The following is a 27,064-nucleotide window of genomic DNA, read 5'->3' on the forward strand; positions in this document are numbered from 1 at the left end:
TGAACATGAGGCTTGAAGGAGAGGTCGGAGTCAAAGAGAACACCTAGGAGGCGAGCCTGCGTGGAGGGAGACAGACACAGGAGTAACACTTGAGGGCAGACGCGGCTCTAGACTTTATGAGGCCTTAGGCGAAACGCAAACATGAGGCCCCACTAACAAAAAAGTGTCACATATACACATTGACGCACTGTCTACCTGTGTATGTGCCTGAGAGTGTGTCTGACAGAGAGCATCCTTGTGTGTGCGAATGTATGTCTCTGTGAGCATGTTTGTGTTTTTGTCTGAGACCCTATGTGTATGGGGTAGCTGATGGTGAGAGGGAGCGGGGGGTGTGATGGTGAGAGGGAGTGGAGGGTGATGGTGAAAGGGAGCGGGGGGTTGATGGTAATGAGAGGGAGCAGGGGGTGATAGTAATGTGAGAGTGAGAGGGGTTAATGTGAGAGTGAGGGGGGTAATGTGGGAGTGAGGGGGTTAATGTGAGAGTGAGAGGGGGTAATGTGAGAGTGAGAGGGGGGTAATGTGAGAGTGAGAGGGGGGTAATGTGAGAGTGAGAGGGCGTAATGTGAGAGTGAGGGGGTTAATGTGAGAGTGAGAGGGGGTAATGTGAGAGTGAGAGGGGGTAATGTGAGAGTGAGAGGGGGGTAATGTGAGAGTGAGAGGGGGGTCAATGTGAGAGTGAGGGGGTTAATGTGAGAGTGAGAGGGGCGTAATGTGAGAGTGAGAGGGGGTAATGTGAGAGTGAGAGGGGGTAATGTGAGAGTGAGGGGTTAATGTGAGAGTGAGAGGGGGTAATGTGAGAGTGAGAGGGGGTAATGTGAGAGTGAGAGGGGGTAATGTGAGAGTGAGAGGGGGTAATGTGAGATTGAGAGGGGGGTAATGTGAGAGTGAGAGGGGGGTAATGTGAGAGTGAGAGGGGTGTAATGTGAGAGAGAGAGGGGTGTAATGTGAGAGTGGGGGGGTAATGTGAGAGTGGGGGGGTAATGTGTGAGAATGGGGGGTAATGCGAGAGTGAGAGGGGGTAATTTGAGAGTGGGTAATGTGAGAGTGAGAAGGGGGTGATGTGAGAAGGAGGGGGTGATGGTGAGTGGGGGGAAGCTGAGGGTGGTGACGGAGGGTTATGCTGAGGGTGGTGATGCTGAGGGTGGTGGGGGGTAATGCTGAGGGTGGTGAGGGGTGATGCTGAGGGTGGTGATGCTGAGGGTGGTGGGGGGTGATGCTGAGGGGGGTAAGGGGGGTGATGCTGAAGGTGGTGGGGGGAGTGATGCTGAGGGGTGGTGAAGCTGAGGGTGGGGTGAGGCTGAGGGTGGTGGGGGGTGAGGCTGAGGGTGAAGGGGTAATGCTGAGGGTGGTGGGGGGTGAAGCTGAGGGTGGTGGGGGGTGATGGTGGTGGGGGGTGATGGTGACGGTGGTGGTGGGTGTAGCTGAGGGTGGTGGGGGTGAGGCTGAGGGTGGTGGGGGTGATGGTGGGGAGGGGTGATGGTGAGGGGTGATGGTGGTGGGGGGTGATGGTGGTGGGGGTGAAGCTGAGGGTGGTGGGGGGTGAGGCTGAGGGTGGTGATGGTGGGTGATGGTGGTGGGGAATGAGGCTGAGGTTGGTGGGGGGTGATGGTGACGGTGGTGGGGGGGTGAAGCTGATGGTGGTGGTGGGTGTAGCTGAGGGTGGTGGGGGTGAGGCTGAGGGTGGTGGGGGTGAGGGTGGGGAGGGGTGATGGTGAGGGTGGTGGGGGGTGGATGGTGGTGGGTGGTGAGGCTGAGGGTGGTGGGGGGTGAGGCTGAGTGTGGGGAGATGGTAGTGGGGGTGATGGTGGTGGTGGTGGGGGGTGAGGCTGAGGGTGGTGGGGGTGATGGTGGTGGGTGGTGAAGCTGAGGGTGGTGGGGGTGAGGCTGAGGGTGGTGGGGGTGATGGTGAGGGTGGGGGTGAGGCTGAGGGTGGTGGGGGTGATGGTGGTGGGGGTGAGGCTGAGGGTGGTGGGGGTGAAGCTGAAGGTGGTGAGGCTGAGGGTGGTGGGGGTGATGGAGGTGGGGGTGAGGCTGAGGGTGGTGGGGGTGATGGAGGTGGGGGTGAGGCTGAGGGTGGTGGGGGTGATGGTGGTGGGGGTGAGGCTGGTGGGGGTGAGGCTGAGGGTGGTGGGGTGATGGTGGTGGGGGGTGAAGCTGAGGGTGGTGGGGGGTGATGGTGGTGGTGGGGGGTGAAGCTGAGGGTGGTGGGGGGTGATGGTGGTGGTGGGGGTGATGGTGGTGGGGGTGAGGCTGAGGGTGTTGGGGGTGATGGTGGTGGGGGGTGAAGCTAAGGGTGGTGGGGGTGATGGTGGTGGGTGAGGCTGAGGGTGGTGGGGGGTTATGGTGGTCGGGGGTGAGCCTGAGTGTGGTGGGGGGTGATGGGGAGGGAAAGCCTACCTTTCCCTGGTGGTCCAGTGGGCTCCCTGGTGGTCCGGTGGCCACTGCTCACGGTCTGCAGCTCCACAGAGCTGCAGACCGTGTAATCTCGCGAGATTTCAGAGCGTTGCCGTGGTAACCCGCGGCAACGCTCTGATTGGCCAATTTTCGCGAGTCACATGGTCTGCAGCTCTGCACACTGTGGAGCTGCAGACCAGTGTCTGCGGTGGCCGGCCTGGCAGCCAGGAGGGGCCTCGCACCTGGCGGCATACCGGGCAAGCCACCGGGCCCCCTCCTGGTGTCAGGTCCTCGGTCACTGACCGAGGACCTGACACACTCTGCCAACAGGCGGTTTAGGCGGCCGCGAGGCCCCAGCCAGCGCGAGGCCTTAGGCGGCCGCCTAAACCGCCTAATTAGAGAGCCGCCTCTGCTTGAGGGAGGAAAGACCAGAATTTCAGTTTTGGTCAAGTTTAGCTTAAGGAATTGGGCAGCCATGCAGATAGAAACAGCAGAGAGGCAGTCAGAGACATTAGTCAAGAGGGACGGGGAGAGATCAGGAGAGGACAGGTAGATTTGTGTGTCATCTGCATAGAAATGATATTGGAAGCCAAAGGAGCTAATGAGTTTACCAAGGGAGGCAGTACAGATGGAGAACAGTAGGGGACCAAGGACTGAACCTTGGGGGACACCAGCCGAGAGGAGTTGGGGAGAAGAAGCAGAGCCAGAGAAAGAAACACTGAAACAGCGCTGGGAGAGGTAGGAGGAGCACCAGGAGAGAGCAATATCTTGTAAACCGATATTGCTGAGGATGAGAAGAAGCTGTTGATGATCAACAGTGTCAAAAGCCGCAGACAGGTCAAGGAGAATTAGGATAGAATAGTGACCACGAGATTTTGCAGGGAGTAGATCATTGGATACTTTGGTCAGTGGTCAATATCTCTTAAAGACAAAGTACACAGTTTGAGAAATACAATATTTGCATTTGCCCATAACAATTGTATATGGTAATCACTAGAAGAAGCTGTGCTTGTTACGATTAAAGTAATAAGTGCATCATTCATTAGAGTGAGCTATTTATCTAGGTTTCAAAGTAACCAGTGATAATTATATCCACATCAAAGCTAATTTGTATTACTACTATTATTATTTATTTGATTATTATTATTGGCCTTTATATAGTGCCAACATATTCCAAAGTTTGTTTTTTTAAATATTACAAAGAGGGAAATGTAATAATAATTGAGAAAATGTTAAAAAGTTGCAGAAACAATAGGATGATAATTATCATGCTCAAAGCAGCTTACAACGGTAAGAATAAATTAAATGTAGCACACTGGCACTTCTAACTAGAAATTGCTACACAATTAAGATTGGTGTAAGTCAGCTCAACGTTTTTTCGAGATTAGTCCATATGGTACTTCGGAGTTACAGAATTGAGATGACCACCTATAGGCCAAAATGAGAACAAATATATGTGTTTGAAACCAAATGCACAAGGCATATATTTATTTAGTTCACAGTATTTTTCTATTAATCTTTTACTATTGTCGTCATTCACTTGCCGTGGTTGTTTAAATATTCCTAAATAGTGATGTCGCGAACATAAAATTTTCGGTTCGCCAAAGCCAGTAACCTGTGTTTATTATACATTATCCCTTCCATAGCCAGTACCCTGTGTTTATTATACATTATCCCCCAATAGCCAGTAACCTGTGTTTATTATACATTATCCTCCCCTCCCATGTTCTTTTAAGGGCCCCCACCCACCGCTCAGGGGTGGGGGCCGGGGGGAGGAAAGGAGGTCGTCCCCCCCTATCTTTATTTAGGGCCCCCACCCACCACTCAGGGGTGGGGCCAGGAGGGGAGGACAGTAGGTCCACCCCCTTATTGTTATTTATGGGGACCCCACCAGCCGTGCAAGGGGGGGGGGGTTATTAGTTTTGTTTTTTTTACAGTGAGCAGCCACAGGCCCCTACTCGCGGTATAGTGAGTAAGGGCATATTATTTACTAATACTAAGTAATCTTTAGGTTACTGGCTATGGGGGGGGGGGGGTAATGTATAATAAACACAGGTTACTGGCTATGGGAGGGGATAATGTATAATAAACACAGGTTACTGGCTATGGGGGGATAATGTATAATAAACACAGGTTACTGGCTATGGGAGGATAATGTATAATAAACACAGGTTACTGGCTATGGGGGTATAATGTATAATAAACACAGGTTACTGGCTATGGAGGATAATGTATAATAAACACAAACACACAAAAAAATAATACAAAAATAATGAATGCAGCTTCAGAATTAATCTAAATTGTATGCTGTCTAGGAGGTGGGAGGGTCTGGGAGGGAGGGTCTGCTGCTGATTGGCTGGAATGTGTCTGCTGACGGTACAGGGTCAAAGTTTACCCAATGATGACGAATAGGGGTTGACCGAACATCGCATATGTTCGCCATCCGTGGCGAACGTGAACGTTCAGGACATCACTATTCCTAAACTTTTTTTCTACACTATTATAAACTTTCTTGTAGGAATAAATAATAGAGTTACACACCGCATTGGCCCCTAGCTTTATATAAAGATTTTTGGTTATAGTGATATCTCTTGTGTTGTGAATCTGTTTCTCAGTTAAGATGACATAGTGTCCTAAATTCTTTTTATTTTACTTATAAAAAAAAAGTTTGCGTTGGGTTGGAACAGGCTATAGTATTTATCTACAATTCCCTTTGAATTACTGATGCCTGATTTTACCAAATTAATATAGTAATAAATATGGCTATTCACACATTCCTCAATATCCTCAAAGCAAACCCCTATCAACTGCTTCTTTTTGTGAACCACATACATTTTTGGGGCCTTTATGAAATACTGTAATTTCAGGTAGTTCATACTATCCCTAATATTTCTGCAAAGAATTCGAGAGCTAAAATATATCAACATTTCTCAAATGTAAATAGTTTACAATATACAGTATACTTGAAAGTACCTGCATTACAATCAATTTTTAAAGTAAATGTTACTTTTATTTTTCAATATAAAAATAACTTGGTAAAGCCCTGAAATGTTAATATTTCTATATTTATTTAATTCATTGTATTTTTTATTTTACTCTTTTGCCATTGTCATCTTTTATTTGGTGTTGTCCGTAATTTAATTTTCCTGCACTTTTTACTTCTAGACAATTATATTTTAGACATACAACTGAAAATGATTTAAATTGTGTCTGAATATGTTCTTCGTATTCCTATTGTTTATAATTTACTATTGTCTAGTCCTACAAGGAAGGAACTTTTTTTCAGTGTAACATATGCTTTGTGTGCTTTCAATTAAGAGGAAGTTTTCTTCTCTGATATGGGCATCCTAATTAGCACATTTTTAATATAAAATGAACACAACACATTGCATTTATTGCTAGTTTATATAAGGATATGTTCAAAGGTTCTTTAAGCTATGTTACGGAAATTTGAAAGAAAAATGAATTAGTTAATCAATGGTTTGCTTAAATATATATATATATATATACACACATACATGTAAATCACACATGTTAATCATGTTTGTGTCTCTGTAACAAGCTACAACCATGATTGTGCAGTGTCTCCCTAAACAAGCTTTATAAAGAGTCTTACTTTTATTAAGAAAATATATTCATACACCTCTTTTCTTTTTCCATGTATTTTTTGAGAACGCGTTTCTTTCTCTTTTCTTCTCTTTTTTTTTTCACAGTTCAATTACATTTATTATAATATTTATAATAATACATTTGTCTCTTTCCTCTTGGCAAAAATTATGTGCATGAGACACGTAAATAGTTGTCAGTAGCCAGCAAAGGCAAAATATGCTATCTATCTATATATCTTATCTATTGTATATATCGTATCTATCTATCTATCTATCTATCGTATCTATCTATATATTGTATCTATCTATCTATCGTATCCATCTATCTATCTTATCTATATTTCTATTTATCTATCTATCTATTTATCTATCTATCTATTTCTATATTTCTTGATAAGAAAATAGATGAAATTAGTATTTTACAATAATTTTTTAAAGAACAAACAGAATTTTGGAAAAACAGACTTTTGGAGATACTCCGTTTCTCAGGTCTAAAGCATTTTACAGCACACCAAAAAAAATTATTCAAAATGAAAGTGAAACAGAGGTTTAAGCGACATGAGAGCAGATAGTGCACAGGTTTAATTAGGGTATGGGAAACAAATTAAAGAAAGTAGATACTGTTCTTCAAGAGGGATGTAAATCTTCTGTATAAGGATCAGAGCGTAAGCAGGAAGACACATTCAAGATGCCAGATTATGTATGAAGGCACGTTTACAACCTATACAGTGTTTGTGTGTGTGTGTGTGTGTGTGTGTTTTGTTTGACACACCAGTCCCTCTGCTGCACACAGTGTGAATGTAAATGGTATATGCAGAATTTTAAAACCGAGAGTCAACGTCAGAAACCAAATGAGAAGAACAAAAAAGCTGAAACAATCATGCTACAAAATATCTTATTCTACTTACTCTTATCTTCCATGTGCTGCCATGTGCAGGAGCCTGCAAGGCCTGATCAACATTCACTGGAAGAGTAGGACGTAGGGAATTCTACTTATGCTATATGTGTAACAGTGTAGGCTATAGTGTTAGTCTACAATGTAAACTTGTGCATTCTGTTTCGGATGAATTGAGATTAGACCGGATTTGGGCCAATCAACTGTCCAGCCAAAGTCCGTATCTCCAAAACGCCATGCAGACATAAAACAAATCAACAGTGCAATAGCAGAAAATTTGGGTTTCGGAGTTCTGCCCATGGCACTAAAAAGAGAAGATTGTTGGAAAAAGATGATTCATGGACATGGGAGAGCCACTTAGTGTTGATTTTATTCACAGATCAAGTGAACACTGAGCAATAGAGGGAATAAACGGAACAAAGGAGAAGCAGTATGTGTATACAATATTAGGTATATTTAATATATAAATATATATATATATTTATATATATATATATATATATATATTTTTTTTACTGCTCCTCATTTTTTCCCTCTATTGGTTACTTTTTTCTCTATTGATTTGTGAACTAATATACCTATCAATGTACTGCAAAACATATAAATAATATTTTGTATTATGTATATATTTTGCAGTACACTTTCAGGCCCATTTTTGCACCCTTTTTGGTTTGTCTGAATATTCTTCCATTGATGATATTTGGCCGATTTTTTACATGAACTAGGAGTGGAGATCCCGAATAAAATTCTCAATTTCAAGAAAATGTATTCTGTCAAACTAAGCAATCTTGCCATGCACAAATCTACTATAGTTTGAAATATTGATTTTAGCTAGGTACCTATATGTTATATATATAGGTATTCAAAAATGTATTTTGGTGATTTTTTTTTTATATCCCCCCTCATGCCAGCAAATTTATTTCAATTTTTTGTATTTGTGATTCATAGAAATATGTTGATCCTGTATGGCAATATCTCAGTTCATACCGTCCCTAAGATTTCTACATTTTCTACAATATTTTTACAAGTTAACAAACATACAAATTTGGTAAATGTTAAATATACTTGAAAGTATTAAATTAAATGCTTACAATGCATTAATTGTTTTTAGTAATGTTACTCTTATTTTTTACCTTAAAAAAAAAATGACGGTGGAAAAGGGCTAAATTAAACACCTGACATGTTAATATTAGAAAATAGTTGCCAAAAGAAAGAATTCCTTTATTTTTAAATGTAGTTGAGGGCAAGTTAGAAAAGTGTTAAGAAACGGCGTCCTAAATGAGCATTTGTGATTTCAGCAAACATTTGACATCAGCGATATAATGATGACACAACATAAAACAAAATTACATTATAACCAACTGCACAATCTGATTTTTACAGATACTTTTGAAATGTTAATATAATTATTAAATTAAACGTTACATTTAAAAATATTGTCTTACTTACTTGTGGCTCTGTTTGATGTAGCAAAAGACATAGACGTAGCATTATTGGCTCTTGTAGTCGTTTTTGTGATAGTGGTGCTAGTGGTTCTAGTACTACTGTAAACAGTAGAATTATAAGCAGTAGTACTCGAATTAGTAGAATTTAAGCTTCTTGATGCCTGAGCACACAATAGAAGCAGCAGAATTGTACTTAGTGAATACATGTTCTGCTCAGACTGATGGCTTCCACGCTGTGGAATGACAAAGAAACCAAAGCCTTTTATATATGACATATGACAAAGCCTAAAATATGACATAGGCATTTGTTGTCATAACAAACCATGCCCCAACTGTGTTTAGTTGATTTTAATCTCTTCTTTTCGGGAAAAAAAAAAATCTACATTTAAATATGGACCTGCCTTATTCTTATTGACCTTGACTTAAATATATAAAATTAAATATTTCTTATTGTCATTGAATGAAAAAAATATAAAATTAAATATTTCTTATTGTAAATAGAAGAGAACCAAAGGCGTCACTTGAATAGAAAGTGGCCACAGGGTTACATTTCCAATCCACTCCGATGAGATCCTAAAGAAGAAAATAATAATAAATAACAAAATAACTTTAGCTCCCTGTCAATCATTGTTATAAGCGGACAGTCAGAATAGAGATATCCTGGAGAGAAGAGGAGAAATGAAACTGTTTGTATTTCTCGTCTTCATTTACAGTGCTTTCACTGGCTGTTCCCTGTTTGAACTCGGTTATAATGTAATTTGCTAAATCAAAATGTAAAAGGAAAAACACATAACATGAAAATAGTTATAGTTATAAAGTTATAGATTATTTTCAATGTTTAATTCAAATGTGCGAATTCCAGGGAAGTGACAGCCCCCCATTAACATATAATCTTACCATTGGGATTATATATACAGGTGAAAATGTATCCAGATCTTTGCATATTATATAGAAAAATGTTAGACAGTGTGTGTAAGCATTGGTATTTATATAAACATTAGTATGAATAATCAACTCTCAAGTGGACAAAATGATAATGTTTTGTTATCCCAAATGGTTAGTTATCCCGGGTGGTTAGTCAAGCATAATGTAATTTACAAGCTCTATGTAAGAGTTTAATCTAACTCATTTAAAATATAGCTGACAGCTTGAACATGCTGTCTGTAGTGATACAATGCTGTACTGTAGTATAATAATGACAAAGGAAAAGAAAACTCAAAAACTGTCTCCTGGTACTTAGCAAATCTTGTAGAAAACAAAAGACAGTTCACTAAACTGAGAATGGGTGGAAGTTGACCAAGTAACTGCTCATTCAGCTTTTTCCAATTTTTAGGTTTGACCATGAGCTTGATGTCAATCAGCCTCCACTGACAAGGATTAAACAATGTGCACGTTCTAGTAGGGTAGAGTTAATTAATATATACACTAGCATAGTGTGTAATTACTGGGGTCAATGGAATGATATCAAACAATAAAAAGTGTGCTAAGGTTCGAAATTGATTTTGCAAATGCACTGATGCACTGTTAATCTCCTCCAGCAGACAGAACGAAAAATACATTAACCTGCCTGATAAGCAGCACGCATCCCCCAATTTAACACAACAGTAAAACATATACTGACTGTATAAGATGCAAGAACATAACACATGGATATGTGTCCTACGTACATACTGCATCCCCGATCAATTATAATTCACACAAAGTATTTAGTAGCATAAGCCCAACACATACATAGACCACCCTCCAACATAAGTAGGTACGAACATTTCCTGCCAGCCAAGGAATCTTAGTGTTCAACTTGATGTGTATGAATAGGCAATGGCATGCCAAGTGCAAGACTATGCTGGCAGGATCTGGGGCAATATCTTGGCAGACTAAGATACGAATATATATCATATAACACTGAGTATTTGGGTCAGGGAAAGCCTGTCAGTGATCCAGTAGGTAGGGTGGAATTAATTGGCCATCCAAAGCAGTGTCAAGGTTCACAAAATATGGATGTAGGGCCAATAAACAGAGGTCCACAGACAATACACCTCAATAAAAAAATGAGCACGGTTTTTAAGCTTATATTTAGAGTGCACTGGGATTTTTTTTTTTTTTGCTGTACTTGCTTATTCAGTCATTATATTGCAGAGGAGGGAAGGCTTAACCTAAAGCAGTGTTTACATAGACCACATTCCATGACATTGACACTTGGTGACATTAACGACAAATGACTTGTCATGTTTCTTACAATGTAAGCACTAAGCACTAAAAGCACTAAGGTCAAACAGCGTACTTTACCTAATTTAACTAGCTCTATTTATAATGGGCCTGGCAGGAATAGAAACAATTATTTAATCAAAACGTTGAAACTACTTTTTGAAAAGGGTTGTTATTATCAATATTATTAAATTTAGACACCATTAAGAGATTTAGTATTTGGAGTAGGAAGCAGTGTAAGTCACAAAGTAACTTGTGTGAGCCAGAAAAAAACCCTCTGACTATTTACTAGCAAGTCTAACATATGTGCACATATTGCCACTTCCAGTGTATGTTTATTCTGTCCCCTGATTCGTAGGTGTAGCAGTACAACCTAATGCTGACGTTACTCTACATGTATCTCCCCCTTTACACTTGTCACACAGGCACTGAACGGAAGACAAATATATTTTATTGATGCTCAAACTTTGATTATTGCTGTGTCAAGTTCACATCTATCCACAATTACCTTCTGAACAGGCAGAATTGTTTCAGATTGATCTCATCATTGGTTTTGTTATTTAACCCCTACACCCACTACTTAAGTGCTATTTCCTTATTTTTGTTTTGTAGAGTATGTGTTTTGGCGCACACACACACACACACTGACACACTCTGGAACATATACACTTAGATACACACACTAACAGATACAGATAGATACACACATTGTCACACATTGTCATACAGATACATACAGGTACATACAGTGACACAAACACACCTTGACACACAGATACATACACAGACACACACAGGTATTTGCAGTCACCCTCCTGTTATATTACATTTTTTCTGCAGGAGGGTGACTTGCTTGGAGTGCTGCAGGCTGCTGGCTGAGGCTGGTGTGTTGCTGGGCTGCTTGCTGAGGCTGGTATGCTGCCAGGCTGCTGTTCACTCTCTCTGTCCCATTCTGCACGTTCTCTGTTTGGGAGGAAGTCAGTTCCTCACAGCATCCAATACTTCAGGCCCAAACACGGTTTTTAACGGCTGTGGCGCCTGACAGGGCCCCTATTCAGCAGTTCCGATTGGGTGGCCCTAAATGCTTCGGCCAATTTTGTTCTTGGGAAACGCTACAGTTCCGCGGAACACCAATTGGGAAATGCTGCTATATGAGGTTATATTAGTGACAATGGTGTTTGTGTGTCTGATTGCCAATTAGAATAATTTAAATGTAACTTTTTGGCATCCTCCAGAAACCAATATATATAGGTATGGACATTTAGTTGCTAAATTGCTACTTTCTTGGTTTTGAAATATAGTTTTGCTCTTTATAAATTAATGTTAAGACCACACCTTGAATATACCATCACAAAAAAAGTGGTGGGGGTGGGATACAGAATTAATAAGGGGAATGCATACTCAATTGATTTTATACTATGGTTTCCATTATTATCCTATTATTTGATATCCCTATCAAGTTATATGGCATGTTGGTAAAAACCCAATTTGTACACTATTGTTGTTTTTTCAATGTCTTATTTTTTTATTGAACATTGCATAGTAATGCACACTGTACACAGTACATACAATTCACATTGCATATAGTACGTACATTCACATTTTCCATCAAACCCTGGAACAGGAAGGTAAGGTATTACAGGGTACAGATGAACATTTCCGTATATGTACAAACATTCATTTTGTGACATTTGTGGCATCCGATTGACATTGCCATTACAGTGAGTAACATATGATACAATCAAATAATATGGGTTGTGTCTATGGCAATACCCTGTAGAATGTACAGTGTTCTTCCTACTGACTATGTGGACTCCTTGGTACAGATATGTTTTAAATGGTTGAGTTGCTCACATGTTCAATCAAACCAGTGGCGTCTCCAGGATTCATACTGGGGGGGGGGGGGGGGGCGGCACATAAGGGAACAGGGACAAAAGAAGGGGGGCAGTTATAAAACGCGTGTATATATAAATATATACATACATACACAGGGCTCTACAAATTCCAGTCACCATGGCATCTAGACATTTCGCCCTGGAGCCTGGCATATGTCAGCCCTTTGCTAAGTCGCGCAGGAAACAGAGCCGGCTGCCGCGGAGCGCATGGAGACAGCGCGTGAGAGAGCAGTAACCTTCCTGCAGTTTCTCTGTGCTCCCTTGAACGCTGTTTAGTCACATGATGTCACTCCACCCCTGGCATCATTACAGAGAGCGCGCAGAGGAGCAGAGAGAAACTGCAGGAAGACTGAGAGGAGACACACTGGATGCCAGGGAAAGATCCACTCAGCTCTCCCAAAGATTGGGTGGATTTAAATTAAAATAAAAATAGCAATTTGTGAATGTGTGAGAAAATGTGTGTGTGTGTGCTGAAAGGGCCTGTAAAGTGTGTGCATCTATGGGCTGCATTGTGAGTATATGTTTATTGGGCAATATAGCCGTGATGATAAGGTAACACAGAATATTATAACCAATAAACATATTCAAATGACACCAGTCGGTTGTGGTGTGCCAGAACCGACAAAGCAGTAGGCCTGTAATAAAAGAGGGCCCACCTTAGAGGGTGATATGAATAGAGGGAGAGGTGGGAGGGGTGACTCGCCAGACCATCAACAGTAAGGTGGGAGAGGAATGGCAGCCCTTTTAAAGGGGATTCAAGCCCCTCCCAAGGCCTTAAATGTGTAGTCGGGGCAATATAACCGTGATGATAAGGTAACATAGCATATTATAACCAATAAACATATTCAAATGACACCAGTCGGTTGTGGTGTACCGGAACCGACAAAGCAGTAGGCCTGTAATAAAAGAGGGAAAAAAGAAGTATACTATACAAAATGTATTCATATAACAAACATTGTTTATTTGGAAAAGTCACGAAAAGCTTACCTTAACTCTTTAACTGGGTTTGGAATGTAAAGAGTATAAGCGGAAGATTTCCAGCGTCCCATAGCCTTGATGATATGAGCTGGAATGTGGTTGGAGGAAGTTGAAGATGCTACCCCAATGTGGAAGGAATGTCCTGAGAAAAGGTTTGCATTTAGGCCGAGCCTAGTTAACCGTAAGCGAACATAAAGCACGAACTTAGATTTAGTAAGGAAGGAGCCGTGAAGTTCTAATAATGGTTGGTGGGGTTGTTTCTGGAAAGTGTTGAAATACGTATCCAGGACTTTTACAGGGCACCATTTGTTGTGTGTAGGGAGCAGGGGTATATTGACCATATGTCTTATAGGGCTAGCTTTAGACTGATGAAGGGATAGAACATAATGATCTAAGGTTTTGTGGATATCAGTCGTTTTCAGGTATTCAGTAGTGATGTCCCGAACGGTACGCTGGCGAATAGCTCCTGGCGAACATCGCGTGTTCGCGTCCACTGCGGAAGGCGAACATATGCGATGTTTGGTCCACCCCCTATTCGTCATCATTGAGTAAACTTTGACCCTGTACCTCACAGTCAGCAGACACATTCCAGCCAATCAGCAGCAGACCCTCCCTCCCAGACCCTTCCACCTCCTGGACAGCATCCATTTTAGATTAATTCGGAAGCTGCATACATTTTTTTTTAAAATTCTTTATTTTTGTAGTGCATGGAGGTATAACAAATGAGCATGTGGTACGGCATTCCTCATGCTTTTCAAGTAACAATTGTAACAATAGGGTATATGTTAATACCCTAGTCTGCGCGGAGCCCTCCATGGGTGAAGATGGATTAATTTTTTGAGCGTAGTTTTTTTCTTTTTCGTCTGGAATTTTTTTTGCGCTCTGGTTTTTTATTTTATTTTTAAGTTCTACGGGTAGGATGGCTTTTTATTTGGCTTTTTTTGGGGCTGAAAAATGAAGATTTTAGAAAAAAGAAGATGTTGAATAGTAAGTTGAATTTTACTTTACAGGGTAGTAATTTTATTCCCCCCTCACTATTTTTTAGAGTGAGGGGGGTAGGTAGGGGCTTTTTTATTTGGGTGGGGGGGGGGTGACTAGGGGCTTGGGCACCCCTATTCACCTTTGTGTAGGGGGATTTTCATTTAGGGCCCCCACCCACTGCTCAGGGGTGGGGGCTGAGGGGCAGTAGGTCCCCCCTTATTGTTTTTTAGGGCCCCCAACCACCGCGCAGGGGTGGGGGCCGGGGGCAGGACAGTAGGTCCCCCCCTTATTGTAACTTAGAGCCCCCATCCGCCGCGCAAGGGTGGGGGCCGGGGGGAGGACAGTAGGTCCCCCCCATTATTCTTTTATAGGGCCCCCATCCGCCGCTCAGGGGTTGGGGCCAGGGGGGACAGTAGGACCCCGCTTATTGTTTTTTAGGGCCCCCACCCACCGCACAGGGTTGGGGGCCGGGGGGGAGGACAGTAGGTCCCCCCCTTATTGTAACTTAGGGCCCCCACCCGCCGCGCAGGGGTGGGGGGCAGGGGGGAGGTCAGTAGGTCCCCCCATCATTCTTTTATAGGGCCCCCACCCACAGCTCAGGAGCCATGTTACTCTGTATATAGAGGGAGCTATGTTTACATGGTATATAGAGGGGAGCCATGTTACACTGTATATAGAGGAGAGCCATGTTACTCTGTATATAGAGGGAGCTATGTTACTCTGTATATAGAGGGGATCCATGTTACTCTGTATATAGAGGGAGCCATGTTACTCTGTATATAGAGGGGAGCCATGTTACTCTGTATATAGAGGGAGCCATGTTACTCTGTATATAGAGGGAGCCATGTTTACACGGTATATAGAGGGGAGCCATGTTACTCTGTACATAGAGAGGAGCCATGTTTACACTGTATATAGAGGGAGCCATGTTTACACGGTATATAGAGGGGAGCCATGTTACTCTGTATATAGAGAGGAGCCATGTTTACACTGTATATAGAGGGAGCCATGTTACTCTGTATATAGAGAAGAGCCATGTTTACACTGTATATAGAGCGGAGCCATGTGTAACGAAAATATACCCCAACACTCAGGATTCTACTAAACAGAAGACAACACAGAGGGGAGATACGTCTACCGGACCTTAGAGTGGCCGGACTCGACGTATATAGGAGAAGTACAGAGTCAGGAGCGATCCGAGGTCAAGGGCACAAAGAGACAGCGTAAACTAGGACTAGCCGGGGTCTGGTACACAGTAAACAGCAAGCCGGCAAACAGAACAGATAAGGATAAAGAGATAATGTAGTCAGAAAACAAAGTCAAGGTCAAGTACGAAGGAACACAACTGAATACAACAAGCGCTAAAGGGAACTGAAACAGAAACCATGATAGGGCAAGGAACTAAGGGAAAAAGGTGAGTAAATATATCTTGACATCTATTTTGATTGGTCCCTGTCACATCCACGCCCCCAAAAGGTAAGTGTATGGGGAGTGTGGCATGACAGGGACCAATGGGAGGCCTTTGCCAATTTATGCTCCCACTGTCCCTTTAAGAGCGCGCCCGAGACCCGCGGCGCGCTCTTAGAGTCAGGCATGACACGTGACCGCTTCTCGCGGTCACTGCCCGCCTTCCTGTTGCAGCCGTCGGATGAGCCACGCGCGGCTCGTGCAGCAGCAGGGCCGCGCGCGGCTTGAACAGAGGACCCCGGACGGCCCCTGGAAAGGGTAAGTACCGCTACAGTACCCCCCCGAGGACATGCCCTCCGGGCGGAAAGGGCCAGGCCTGGCAGGAAAACGAGAATGGAAGGCGAGGAGCGTGAACAGCGTCAGCGGGAATCCAACTGTGCTCCTCAGGCCCATAGCCTTTCCAATGCACCAGGTATTGAAGTCGACCCCTAAGGAAACGAGAGTCAAGAACGGCAGAAACTTCAAACTCCTCATGACCCTCCACAGAGACAGGAGGGGGAGGAGGAGTATGCCGGGTATAGCGGTTGCGTACGTAAGGCTTCAACAATGAAGTGTGAAAGACATTAGGAATACGCAGATTCTTAGGAAGACCCAAGGAATACAGAAACAGGATTAACCTTATGCAAAACACGATAAGGACCAATAAAGCAGGGAGCCAATTTCATAGAAGGATTCCGGAGGCGAATATTTTGCGTGGAAAGCAAAACCCTGTCCCCCACGACATAAGAAGGAGCCGCCCTGCGATGCTTGTCAGTCTGCACCTTCTGGCGAGCAGCGGAATCCACCAAAGAACGCTGAACCTGCTCCCAAGTATTACGCAAACCAGCCAAATGCTCATCCAGAACTGGCATGCACTGTGAGGAGAAAGCAGCCGGAAGAACAATGGGATGCTGCCCATAGACAACGTAAAAATGACTTTTGCCGGAAGAATCATGAGTAGCGTTATTCTGAGCAAACTCAGCCCAAGGAAGAAGGTCAGCCCAATTGTTCTGATGGTGGGATATGAAACAACGAAGGTACTGCTCCAGAGATTGATTGGCACGTTCAGCAGCTCCATTAGACTGGGGGTGGTAAGCGGAAGAAAATGAGAGAGTAATACCCATTTCTGAACAAAAGGCTTTCCAGAACCAGGAAATAAATTGGCTACCCCTATCGGACACAATAGATACGGGAATGCCATGCAACCGAAACACCTCTCTAGCGAAGATAAGTGCCAGTTCCTTAGACGTGGACAGCTTGCGAAGAGACACAAAGTGAGCCACCTTTGAAAACCGATCTACTATCATTAGGATAACTGTGTTACCATTCGAAGGGGGTAATTCAACAATAAAACCCATGGACAGGTTAGACCAAGGTCTCTCGGGAACGGGTAACGGATGCAACAGCCCACAAGGAACTCTACGAGAGGATTTCATACAGGCACAAGTAGTACAAGCACCTATATAGTCGGTGACATCCTTGCGCAAGGAATCCCACCAAAAATACAGAGAAACAGCTGACACCGTTTTGGAAATACCAGGATGTCCAGCAGTCTTAGTGTCATGATACAATGACAGAATATCCCGTCTCTCGGGAACATCAACGAATAGTTTATCAGTAGGCCTCTCGCTAGGTGCCATGCTTTGTTTCGCTTGTATGGTCTGCAAGAGGGACGAGGAAATAGACAAAATAGTAGTAGCTATTATCCTGTCTGGGGGAATGACAGGAGTAACATCAATCTCTTGTTTGTCAGCAGTTTCGAACTGTCTGGACAGAGCGTCTGCTTTAGTATTGCGATCACCTGGCCTATAGGTGATAATATAATTGAAATGGGACAAAAACAGTGATCAGCTAGCCTGCCTAGAAGACAATATTTTAGCCTCACTAAGGTAGGATAGGTTCTTGTGATCCGTAAATATGAGGATGGGATCCTTAGTTCCTTCTAACAAATGTCTCCATTCTTTGAGTGCTAAAATAATAGCAAGGAGTTCGCGATTACCCACATCATAATTCTTTTCTGCTTTGGACATTTGTTTTGAAAAGAAACCACAAGGATGCAATGGCTTTTCAGGCGACTCTCTTTGGGATAAGACAGCACCTACCCTGATATCGGAAGCATCAACTTCAAGAATATAGGGCAGTTAGTCGACAGGATGCTGTAAAATAGGTGCAGATGCGAACGTAGTTTTAAGAAATTCAAAAGCCTGAAGTGCCTCGGGACATGAGACACGAGTATTGCCATCCTTTTTTGTCATACAGGTGATAGTCGCTACAATAGAGGAAAAACCTCTAATAAAGCGTCTATAATAGTTAGAGAAAACAAGAAAACGCTGAATGGCTTTCAAACCTTGTGGTAGAGGCCATTCTATGACAGCAGAAATCTTCTGGGGATCCATACGAAAACCTTTAGCGGAAATCAAATATCCCAAAAACTGGACTTCGGATTGGTCAAATAGACATTTTTCCAGTTTACAATAAAGACCATTAGCAAGAAGGGTCTTCAGAACTGTTGTAACATGTCTGTGATGAGTGTGTAAATCTGTAGAGTATATTAATATGTCGTCCAAGTACACAATTACAAATGTGTGAATAAAGTCTCTTAGGACGTCATTAATAAATTCTTGAAATACTGCTGGGACATTACATAGACCAAAAGGCATCACAGTATACTCATAATGGCCAGATCTAGTGTTGAATGCCGTCTTCCATTCGTGGTCTTTCTTAATACGTATTAAATTGTATGCACCTCTAAGATCCAATTTAGTGAATACAGTAGCATGTTTTAGCCTGTCAAATAATTCCGTGATTAAAGGTATAGGGTATGCATTTTTGATGGTGATTTTATAGACCTATATAATCGATGCACGGTCTTAAATCACCTTCTTTCTTCGATACAAAGAAGAACCCTGCTCCAGCCGGAGAAGAGGATCTCCTAATAAACCCCTTTTCTAATGATTCCTTAATATATTCCTCCATGACACGGTTTTCTTGAACAGATAAAGGGTACACCCTGCCCTCAGGAGGTATAGTGCCAGGCAATAAATCGATAGCACAATCGTAGGGTCTGTGAGGCGGTAATTTGTCAGCCTCCCTTTTATCAAAGACAGTCTTGAGAAATAAGTACTGAGGGGGTATTACAATAGACAAAGGAGGAGTAGTTGGAATATTAATAGAACTCAAAGGGGTGATTTCAATAGTACAAGACTCGTGGCAGGCTTCGCTCCATGATTTTATTTGCCCTGACTCCCAGTCGAAAATGGGATTGTGAGCACGTAACCATGGGTACCCTAACACGACGTGAGAAGAGGGAGAGGTAATGACCTGGAACCGAATGGTTTCAAAGTGTAAAACCCCTGTATACATGTGTAATGGTACATGTGTATGGGTAACAACTGGAGAACTTAATGGTCTACCATCTATGGCCTCAACGGCCAAGGGTATCTCCTTCTCTCTGACGGGAATGTTGTTTTTCTTAACAAAACCAGAGTCTATGAAATTGTCAGCTGCCCCAGAGTCAACCAGAGCGTATATGTGCTAAGCTATGCAACTCTCTCCTATATGTAAAGAAACAGGGAGAAGCAAACGGCTAGGAGGCAATTTAGGAGACTTAGATATCACACCCAAGGCCAGTCCCCTATAAGGTCTTAGGTGCGAGAGTTTTCCGGAAGCAAAGGACATTCCTTTACCATATGGTCTCTCCTACCACAGTATAGGCAGAGTCCGCCCCTTCTCCTATGTAATTTTTCATTATCAGAGAGTTTGGCAACTTCTAATTGCATGGGTTCCTCCTCCGATACTTTAACACTCTCAGGTTTATCAACTCTGGGGTTAATAGGTGTAAATAAACGTCTATTCCTGTTCTTAGTATAGAGCCTGTCACGAATCCTTTTATCTATATCAATGAGGTAGTCAATAAGGTCCTATAATGCAATAGGAAGCTCCTTAGCTGCTACCTCATCCAATATAGTGTCAGATAAACCTTCCATGAATGCAGTAGTTAACCCAGTGGTCCAATCTACCTGTGAAGCAAGGGTACGAAACTGAATAGCATAGTCAGCCACAGACCTAGAACCCTGTTTAATTCTCATTAATGCTCTTGCGGCATTTTTTGACCTTTTCGTTGTGTCAAAAGTTCTACGAAAAGCCGTAAGAAAACTATTGAAATCATGCACTGCACCATAGGTCCATTAGCCTCCCAAATTGGATTTGCCCACTCAAGTGCTTTATCGGTAAGCTGGTGCATAAGGAATCCCACCTTAGACCTTTCTGTGGGAAAGGAACGTGGATACATCTCAAAGTGGAATTGTATTTGATTAATGAAACCTCTGCATGTCTTAGAGTCCCCTCCATACCTAGGAGGAGGTGTTAAATGGACCGAAGTATTAGGCAAAGTAGATACTTCAGGAAGAAGAGGTGTAGGAGGGTTAGGTGTGGTTGCTGGAATAGTTCTAGATAAGAGCGTCTGGAGAGCCTGGGCTATCTGATCCATACGGTGATCCTGCTCTACAAATCTAGCCTCATGAGACGCCATCTGCTGAGCCAAATCTGCGGGGTCCATGGCCCTATCGTAATGTAACGAAAATATACCCCAACACGCAGGATTAAACTAAACAGAAGACAACACAGAGGGGAGATACGTCTACCGGACCTTAGAGTGGCCGGACTCGACATATATAGGAGAAGTACAGAGTCAGGAGCGATCCGAGGTCAAGGGCACAAAGAGACAGCGTAAACTAGGACTAGCCGGGATCTGGTACACAGTAAACAGCAAGCCGGCAAACAGAACAGATAAGGATAAAGAGATAACGTAGTCAGAAAACAAAGTCAAGGTCAAGTACGAAGGAACACAACTGAATACAACAAGCGCTAAAGGGAACTGAAACAGAAACCACGATAGGGCAAGGAACTAAGGGAAAAAGGTGAGTATATATATCTTAACATCTATTTTGATTGGTCCCTGTCACATCCACGCCCCCAAAAGGTAAGTGTATGGGGAGTGTGGCATGACAGGGACCAATGGGAGGCCTTTGCCAATTTAGGCTCCCACTGTCCCTTTAAGAGCGCGCCCGAGACCTGCGGCGCGCTCTTAGAGTCAGTCGGGACACGTGACCGCTTCTAGCGGTCACTGCCTGCCTTCCTGTTGCAGCCATCGGATGAGCCGCGCGCGGCTCGTGCAGCAGCAGGGCCGCGCGCGGCTTGAACAGAGGACCCCGGCCGGCCCCTGGAAAGGGTAAGTACCGCTACACCATGTTACTCTGTATATAGAGGGAGCCATGTTTACACGGTATATAGAGGGGAGCCATGTTACTCTGTATATAGAGAGGAGCCATGTTTACACTGTATATAGAGAGGAGCCATGTTACTCTGTATATAGAGAGGAGCCATGTTTACACTGTATATAGAGGGGAGCCATGTTACTCTGTATATAGAGGGAGCCATGTTTACACGGTATATAGAGGGGAGCCATGTTACTCTGTATATAGAGAGGAGCCATGTTTACACTGTATATAGACGGGAGTCATGTTACTCTGTATATAGAGGGAGCCATGTTTCCATGGTATATAGAGGGGAGCCATGTTACTCTGTATATAGAGAGGAGCCATGTTTACACTGTAAATAGAGGGAGCCATGTTACACTGTATATAGAGGGAGCCATGTAACTCTGTATATAGAGGGAGCCATGTTTACTCTGTATATAGAGGGAGCCATGTTACTATCTGAGGTGGTTAACTATGATTGACCCTGGCATGTTTGTTAGTCTGGCCTGCATGGTTGTCTGGCATGAATAAAAGTAGCATGTTTCAACTATATTAGTAGTTAGACTAGTTTGCACTAAAACATGGAAGACATCCTAGTATGAATCGTGATCAACCGCTCTCAGAGACTATGCATTGCGACATGTATATGATGTGGAAAGGTTAACTGTTATGACTGTCTATAGACAAAGTGGCTTTAGCTGCACCTTAACCCCTTAAGGACAGAGCTTCAGAAGCTTGTCTTTCACTTAATGACAACGGCATTTTTTGCATTTTTTGCTATTTGCGTTCAACTGCAATTTGCATTTTACTAATTTATTGCACCGACACATATTATATACCGTTTTTTAAAGGACAGAAAGGGCTTTAATTTGATGTAACACATATATATATAAATGCTTATTTATTATAAAAAAAATACAGAAATATGCAAAAAAAATAATGTTTGTGTGTTTTTTTTACAGTTTTTGCAATAATAATGTGTACATAATTAGTGCAGGTTAAGGAAAGTAATTAAAAATAAATTAATTTAGTTGTTCTGAATTACAGAATATATAATGTGTCTGGGATTTTACGTTTTTTTTGGTAGTTACAGGTCACAAAGCACAAGGAGTAAAATAAACTTTTTATGTGGAGCGATTTTAGAATTTGGTATGTTTGTCTTGTAAGCCTAATAGCCATAAAAGAAAACAAAATTGCCACACAAAAGTATATATTTATATAAAGTAGACACCACAGGCTATTTACCTAAGGTTGTTTTGACACTTTCTACGTAGCCATTTTACCGCCAACCTCTGCTAAATATTGGAGTAAAATTGTGTTTTTTGGTGGTTTTCGCACACAAACTTATAACAAAGAACTTCTCATGTGTATTTTGTAAAGTTGGTGTGTGCTATTCCTGTACAAAGTTTTATTATGTGTTCATTTACTTCTGCTGAGTACAACGGTACCCCTATTGTATGTCTTTGGCCCTATTTTGTGAAGCTACAGTGCCATATAGGAGACCTGTCATTTTCAGTATTCACAGTAGAATTTTGAGAGACGGATTTAATGAGCCTATGCTTCCATTTGGGGTATTATAGTAGTTTGACTGTTCAAAAAAAACCCACAAAGGCCTACCATTTGTAAAAGTAGACACTCCAGGGTATCTCATAAGGTGCATATTGTGCCTTAACATGCCCCCATTTTTTTACCATTACATGCCAAAGTATGTGGTAAAAAATAATTTTGTGCATATTTTACATACGGATTGCATTTTTGCTGGGCATTTTGTATATTTCATGTGTGCCACTAAGTTCAAACCCCCCAAATTATGCTCAACTAAGTCTTCCGAGTAAAAGGACACCCCCATTGTATGTCTATGGCACTATTTCGTGAAGCTACAGTGCCATACAGGAGACCTGTCCTTTTCAGTATTCACAGTAGAATTTTGAGAGACGGATTTAATGAGCCTATGCTTCCATTTGGGGTATTATAACAGTTTGACTGTTCAAAACACCCCACAAAGGCCTACCATTTGTAAAAGAAGACACTCCAGGGTATCTCATAAGGTGCATATTGTGCCTTAACATGCCCCCATTTTTTTACCATTACATGCCAAAGTATGTGGTAAAAAATAATTTTGTGCATTTTTTACATACGGATTGCATTTTTGCTGGGCATTTTGTATATTTCATGTGTGCCACTAAGTTCAAACCCCCCAAATTATGCTCAGCTAAGTCTTCTGAGTAAAAGGACACCCCCATTGTATGTCTATGGCACTATTTTGTGAAGCTACAGTGCCATATAGGAGAACAAGCCATATCAGTTTTGACCGAACTTTGAATTTTGACGCCGGGCCTATGTGCAATTTCCAAGCATCTTTGCAGGTTTTAAATTCAAACTACCCCACAAAGGCCTACCATTTCTTAAAGTAGACACCCCAGGGTATTTCAAAAGGCATATTTTGAACCTTAGCGTGGGATCATTTTTCCGCTAGCGTATACAAGGTGTAGCGGTTATAAGCGTTTGTTTCTGCCTTTTTGACACACAAAGTGAGTTTGCACAGTATATTTTGCAAACCATATGTGTACTACCACTGTATAATACTTCATATTTTGCTCAGCTATGTCTGCTGAGTACAAAAATACCCCCGTATGTACCTTTGCCAGGTATATGTGGACATCGGAGGGGCACATTTGGGACACAGCCATTCCATTTTTTTTCAAATTTTGAATTTTTACGCTGTGCCCATGTCCCATTTTAGAGTATTTTACCAGGCTATATAATCCAAATACCCCATAAAGCCATACCATTTCTTAAAGAAGACATCACAGGGTATTTCAAAAGGCATATTTTGAACCTTAGCGTGGGATCATTTTTCCGCTAGCTTGTACCAGGTGTAGTGGTAATAAGCGTTTTTTCTGCCTTTTTGGCACACAAAGTGAGTTTGCACAGTATATTTTGCAAACCTTATGTGTACTACCACTGTATAATACTTCATATGTTGCTCAGCTATGTCTGCTGAGTACAAAAATACCCCCGTATGTACCTTTGCCAGGTATATGTGGACATCGGAGGGGCACATTTGGGACACAGCCATTCCATTTTTTTTCAAATTTTGAATTTTTACGCTGTGCCCATGTCCCATTTTAGAGTATTTTACCAGGCTATATAAACCAAATACCCCATAAAGCCATACCATTTCTTAAAGAAGACATCCCAGGGTATTTCAAAAGGCATATTTTGAACCTTAGCGTGGGATCATTTTTCCGCTAGCTTGTACCAGGTGTAGTGGTAATGAGCGTTATTAAATGTCTTTTTTTACTTTTTAAACCTTTTTTTACTTTTTAAAACTATTTTTTAAACTTTTGTTTTGATTATTCATTTTTTTAAAGTTTCCTAAACTTTCGTAAAACTTTTTTTTACAGATTTAACATTTTTCTAAGCTTTTTTTTTTACGTTAACCCCTAACTAGCAGTAAGCAGCACTAACAGTAAATTCCCCATTTTCCCATAACTCCCACCCACCCCAGCTAGCAAAATATTTAATTATACAATATTTAAATTAGTTAATTAAATACATTTAACCCCTGAGGGTTAAAAAATAAATAAAAGTTAATCGTCAGGGGTTAAAAAAAAAAAATTAGAACAGTATAATACTGTGATCTGTATTTTGATCACTGTAGGCAGTGATCGACTGGCAGGGAAGGGGTTAATTTTTATTTGGACTGGGTAAAGGGTTTATTTTTTTAAATTTTTTACTTAAATGTTATTAAAACTTTTTTTTTAACTTAATTTTTTAACTTTTTAAAGCTTATTTTTAAACTTTTTTTAACGTTAACCCCTAGTTAGCGTAATACTAAATCCCCCAATTCCCCACTAACTTCCACCCTCCCCAGCTAGCTAAATTTATAATTTTAAAATATTTAAATTAATTAATAAAATAAATTGAACCCCTGAGGGTTAAAAAAAAAAGAATTAACCATCAGGGGTTAAAAAAAAAATCAGATCTTAGTAAAATGTAATCCCTGCCAATTGATCACTGTAGTCAGTGATCAATTGGCAGGGAAGGGGTTAATTTTTTATTAAAATGGGTAAAGGGGGGGTAAAGGGGGGTGGGATTTTAATTTTACTTTATTTTTTTAACACCAGGGGGCAGGATCACTGAAGATCCGTCCCCCTGCACTTCACACAGAACCAGGAAGTGCAGGGAGGCGGAGGTGAGTATAGAGAGCATGCTGTCAGAGCGGGCACATGTACTCTGACAGCCCGATCCGGTGCTCCCGGTCTGCCTCTAATGCAGAGGCAGACCGGAGCACCATTAACCCCACGATCGCCGCGATTGCGGCGATCTGGGGTTAATTTTAACGGGTGACGGACGAGGTCCGTCACTCGTCATTAACGCATTCCCCTGAGTGACGGACCTCGTCCGTCACTTGTCGTTAAGGGGTTAAGGATCACCAGTCCGTGGGTGCTGTATCTCTGCGACTGCTATTCAGGAACCATAGATTGCCGGGTATTGTTGCCAATGCTATTCAGGAGCCATAGATTGCCGGGTATTGTTGCCAATGCTATTCAGGAGCCATAGATTGACGGGTATTGTTGCTAATGCTATTCGGTGGGTGAGTCCTGTAGCTCCTGGACTGTTTGCGGTGCGTTAAACGGGGAGTTTGGTCTGTCACTGTGAAGCGGGCGTAACCCTTACACTACCTGATCGATACAACATCATACCTGATGTTTTAAAGCACGTTATTCCAAACAATTTAGGAATGTTAGGTGTGAGTTTTGCCATGGATCCCCCTCCGCATGCCACAGTCCAGGTGTTAGTCCCCTTGAAACAACTTTATCATCACTATTGTGGCAAGAAAGAGTCCTTGTGGGTTTTAAAATTCGCCTGCCTATTGAAGTCTATGGCGGTTCGCCCGTTCGCGAACATTTGCGGAAGTTCGCGTTCGTCGTTTGCGAACGGAAAATTTCATGTTTGCGACATCACTAGTATCACTAGTATTCAGTGCTAGTTATTGGTCACGTGTTCAAAAGGAGCTGAATCTAATAAGTTGGATAGTGAATGAAATATGTCGCTGTGGATGGGTAGCCTTTGAGATGGTGTGTATTATTTTTTTGAATTAATTTCAGTAAGGTTTTTATCTGATATGATGAAAGGAATCCTGTGATGTTGGGGTGTCGTAGAAGCATGTGGTGTTGGATGCCTGTAAGGTACAGTTTAATTGTGTTAAAAGACAATTTTAAGTTAAGGTGGCAAAAGGAAGTGAACCCTAAAATAGATTCCAAAGCAAACATGTCCTGAATTTGAAACTCCGCTGTAAACTTAGTGAAGATGTGAAAAGCCCTAACGTATGATTTCCTAGTGTTGACCAAAAGTGCAAGATGAGAAATGTGACGTGCATGGGTCAACAAAACATTCAACCCATGAGCATGTCTTGGAATGGCGGAGCAGGGGTAGCCAGCCTGGAAACGGTGGGCAGTGTCTGTAAGTGTAACAGAACGCCTGGCACCCCGACTGGGTACCTTCCACTGACGGATGCTCCTAGTGCTTCCCAAGGGCTCCAAGCACTCCATCAGACACCATAACCACTACAGACCCCACAAACCGCCGCAGCTTGGTTGGGGTCTCGCCGTCTTCCACCCACTATGGACCCAAGACCAGGGTCCAGCTTCCAGTAGGTAGACCTGTCTTAAAGCCAGAGAGCAGGAACAGGAACAAGAATAGCTCTTACAAGAGCTAGTGATTATACTCTGGGGAGTATAGTGATTATAGCAATCCCCAGAGTGTGGTTCTCCAATCCCCCAAACATGAGCCATAACTTCATAAAGGGGTAAAGTATGTCTGTTTAATGAGCACAAAGGCATTTCTTTCATACACATTTTCCCCACAAGGTTGTTATGGACAGAAGAATTAAACCAAAATGGCTATTTATTAATGTCTATTTATTCTGTGTTCACTGTGTAAAAAACTGGCT

The 27,064-nt window shown here is 42.3% G+C and overlaps 1 protein-coding gene across 1 annotated transcript in view; it reads right to left on the bottom strand.

Annotated features, from left to right (window-relative positions):
• LOC134570872 (uromodulin-like) overlaps positions 1–8,568 on the bottom strand; it is a 59,440-nt gene extending 50,872 nt beyond the window's left edge. The window contains exon 1 of the mRNA XM_063428862.1: positions 8,347–8,568. Within this exon, the coding sequence (XP_063284932.1) occupies positions 8,347–8,548 (202 nt within the window). The 5' untranslated portion in view covers positions 8,549–8,568. The remainder of the gene's footprint in view (positions 1–8,346) is intronic.
• Between the last annotated feature and the right edge of the window lie 18,496 nt (positions 8,569–27,064).

The sequence above is a fragment of the Pelobates fuscus genome, chromosome 8, assembly GCF_036172605.1.
Source record: "Pelobates fuscus isolate aPelFus1 chromosome 8, aPelFus1.pri, whole genome shotgun sequence".
Taxonomy (NCBI): domain Eukaryota; kingdom Metazoa; phylum Chordata; class Amphibia; order Anura; family Pelobatidae; genus Pelobates; species Pelobates fuscus.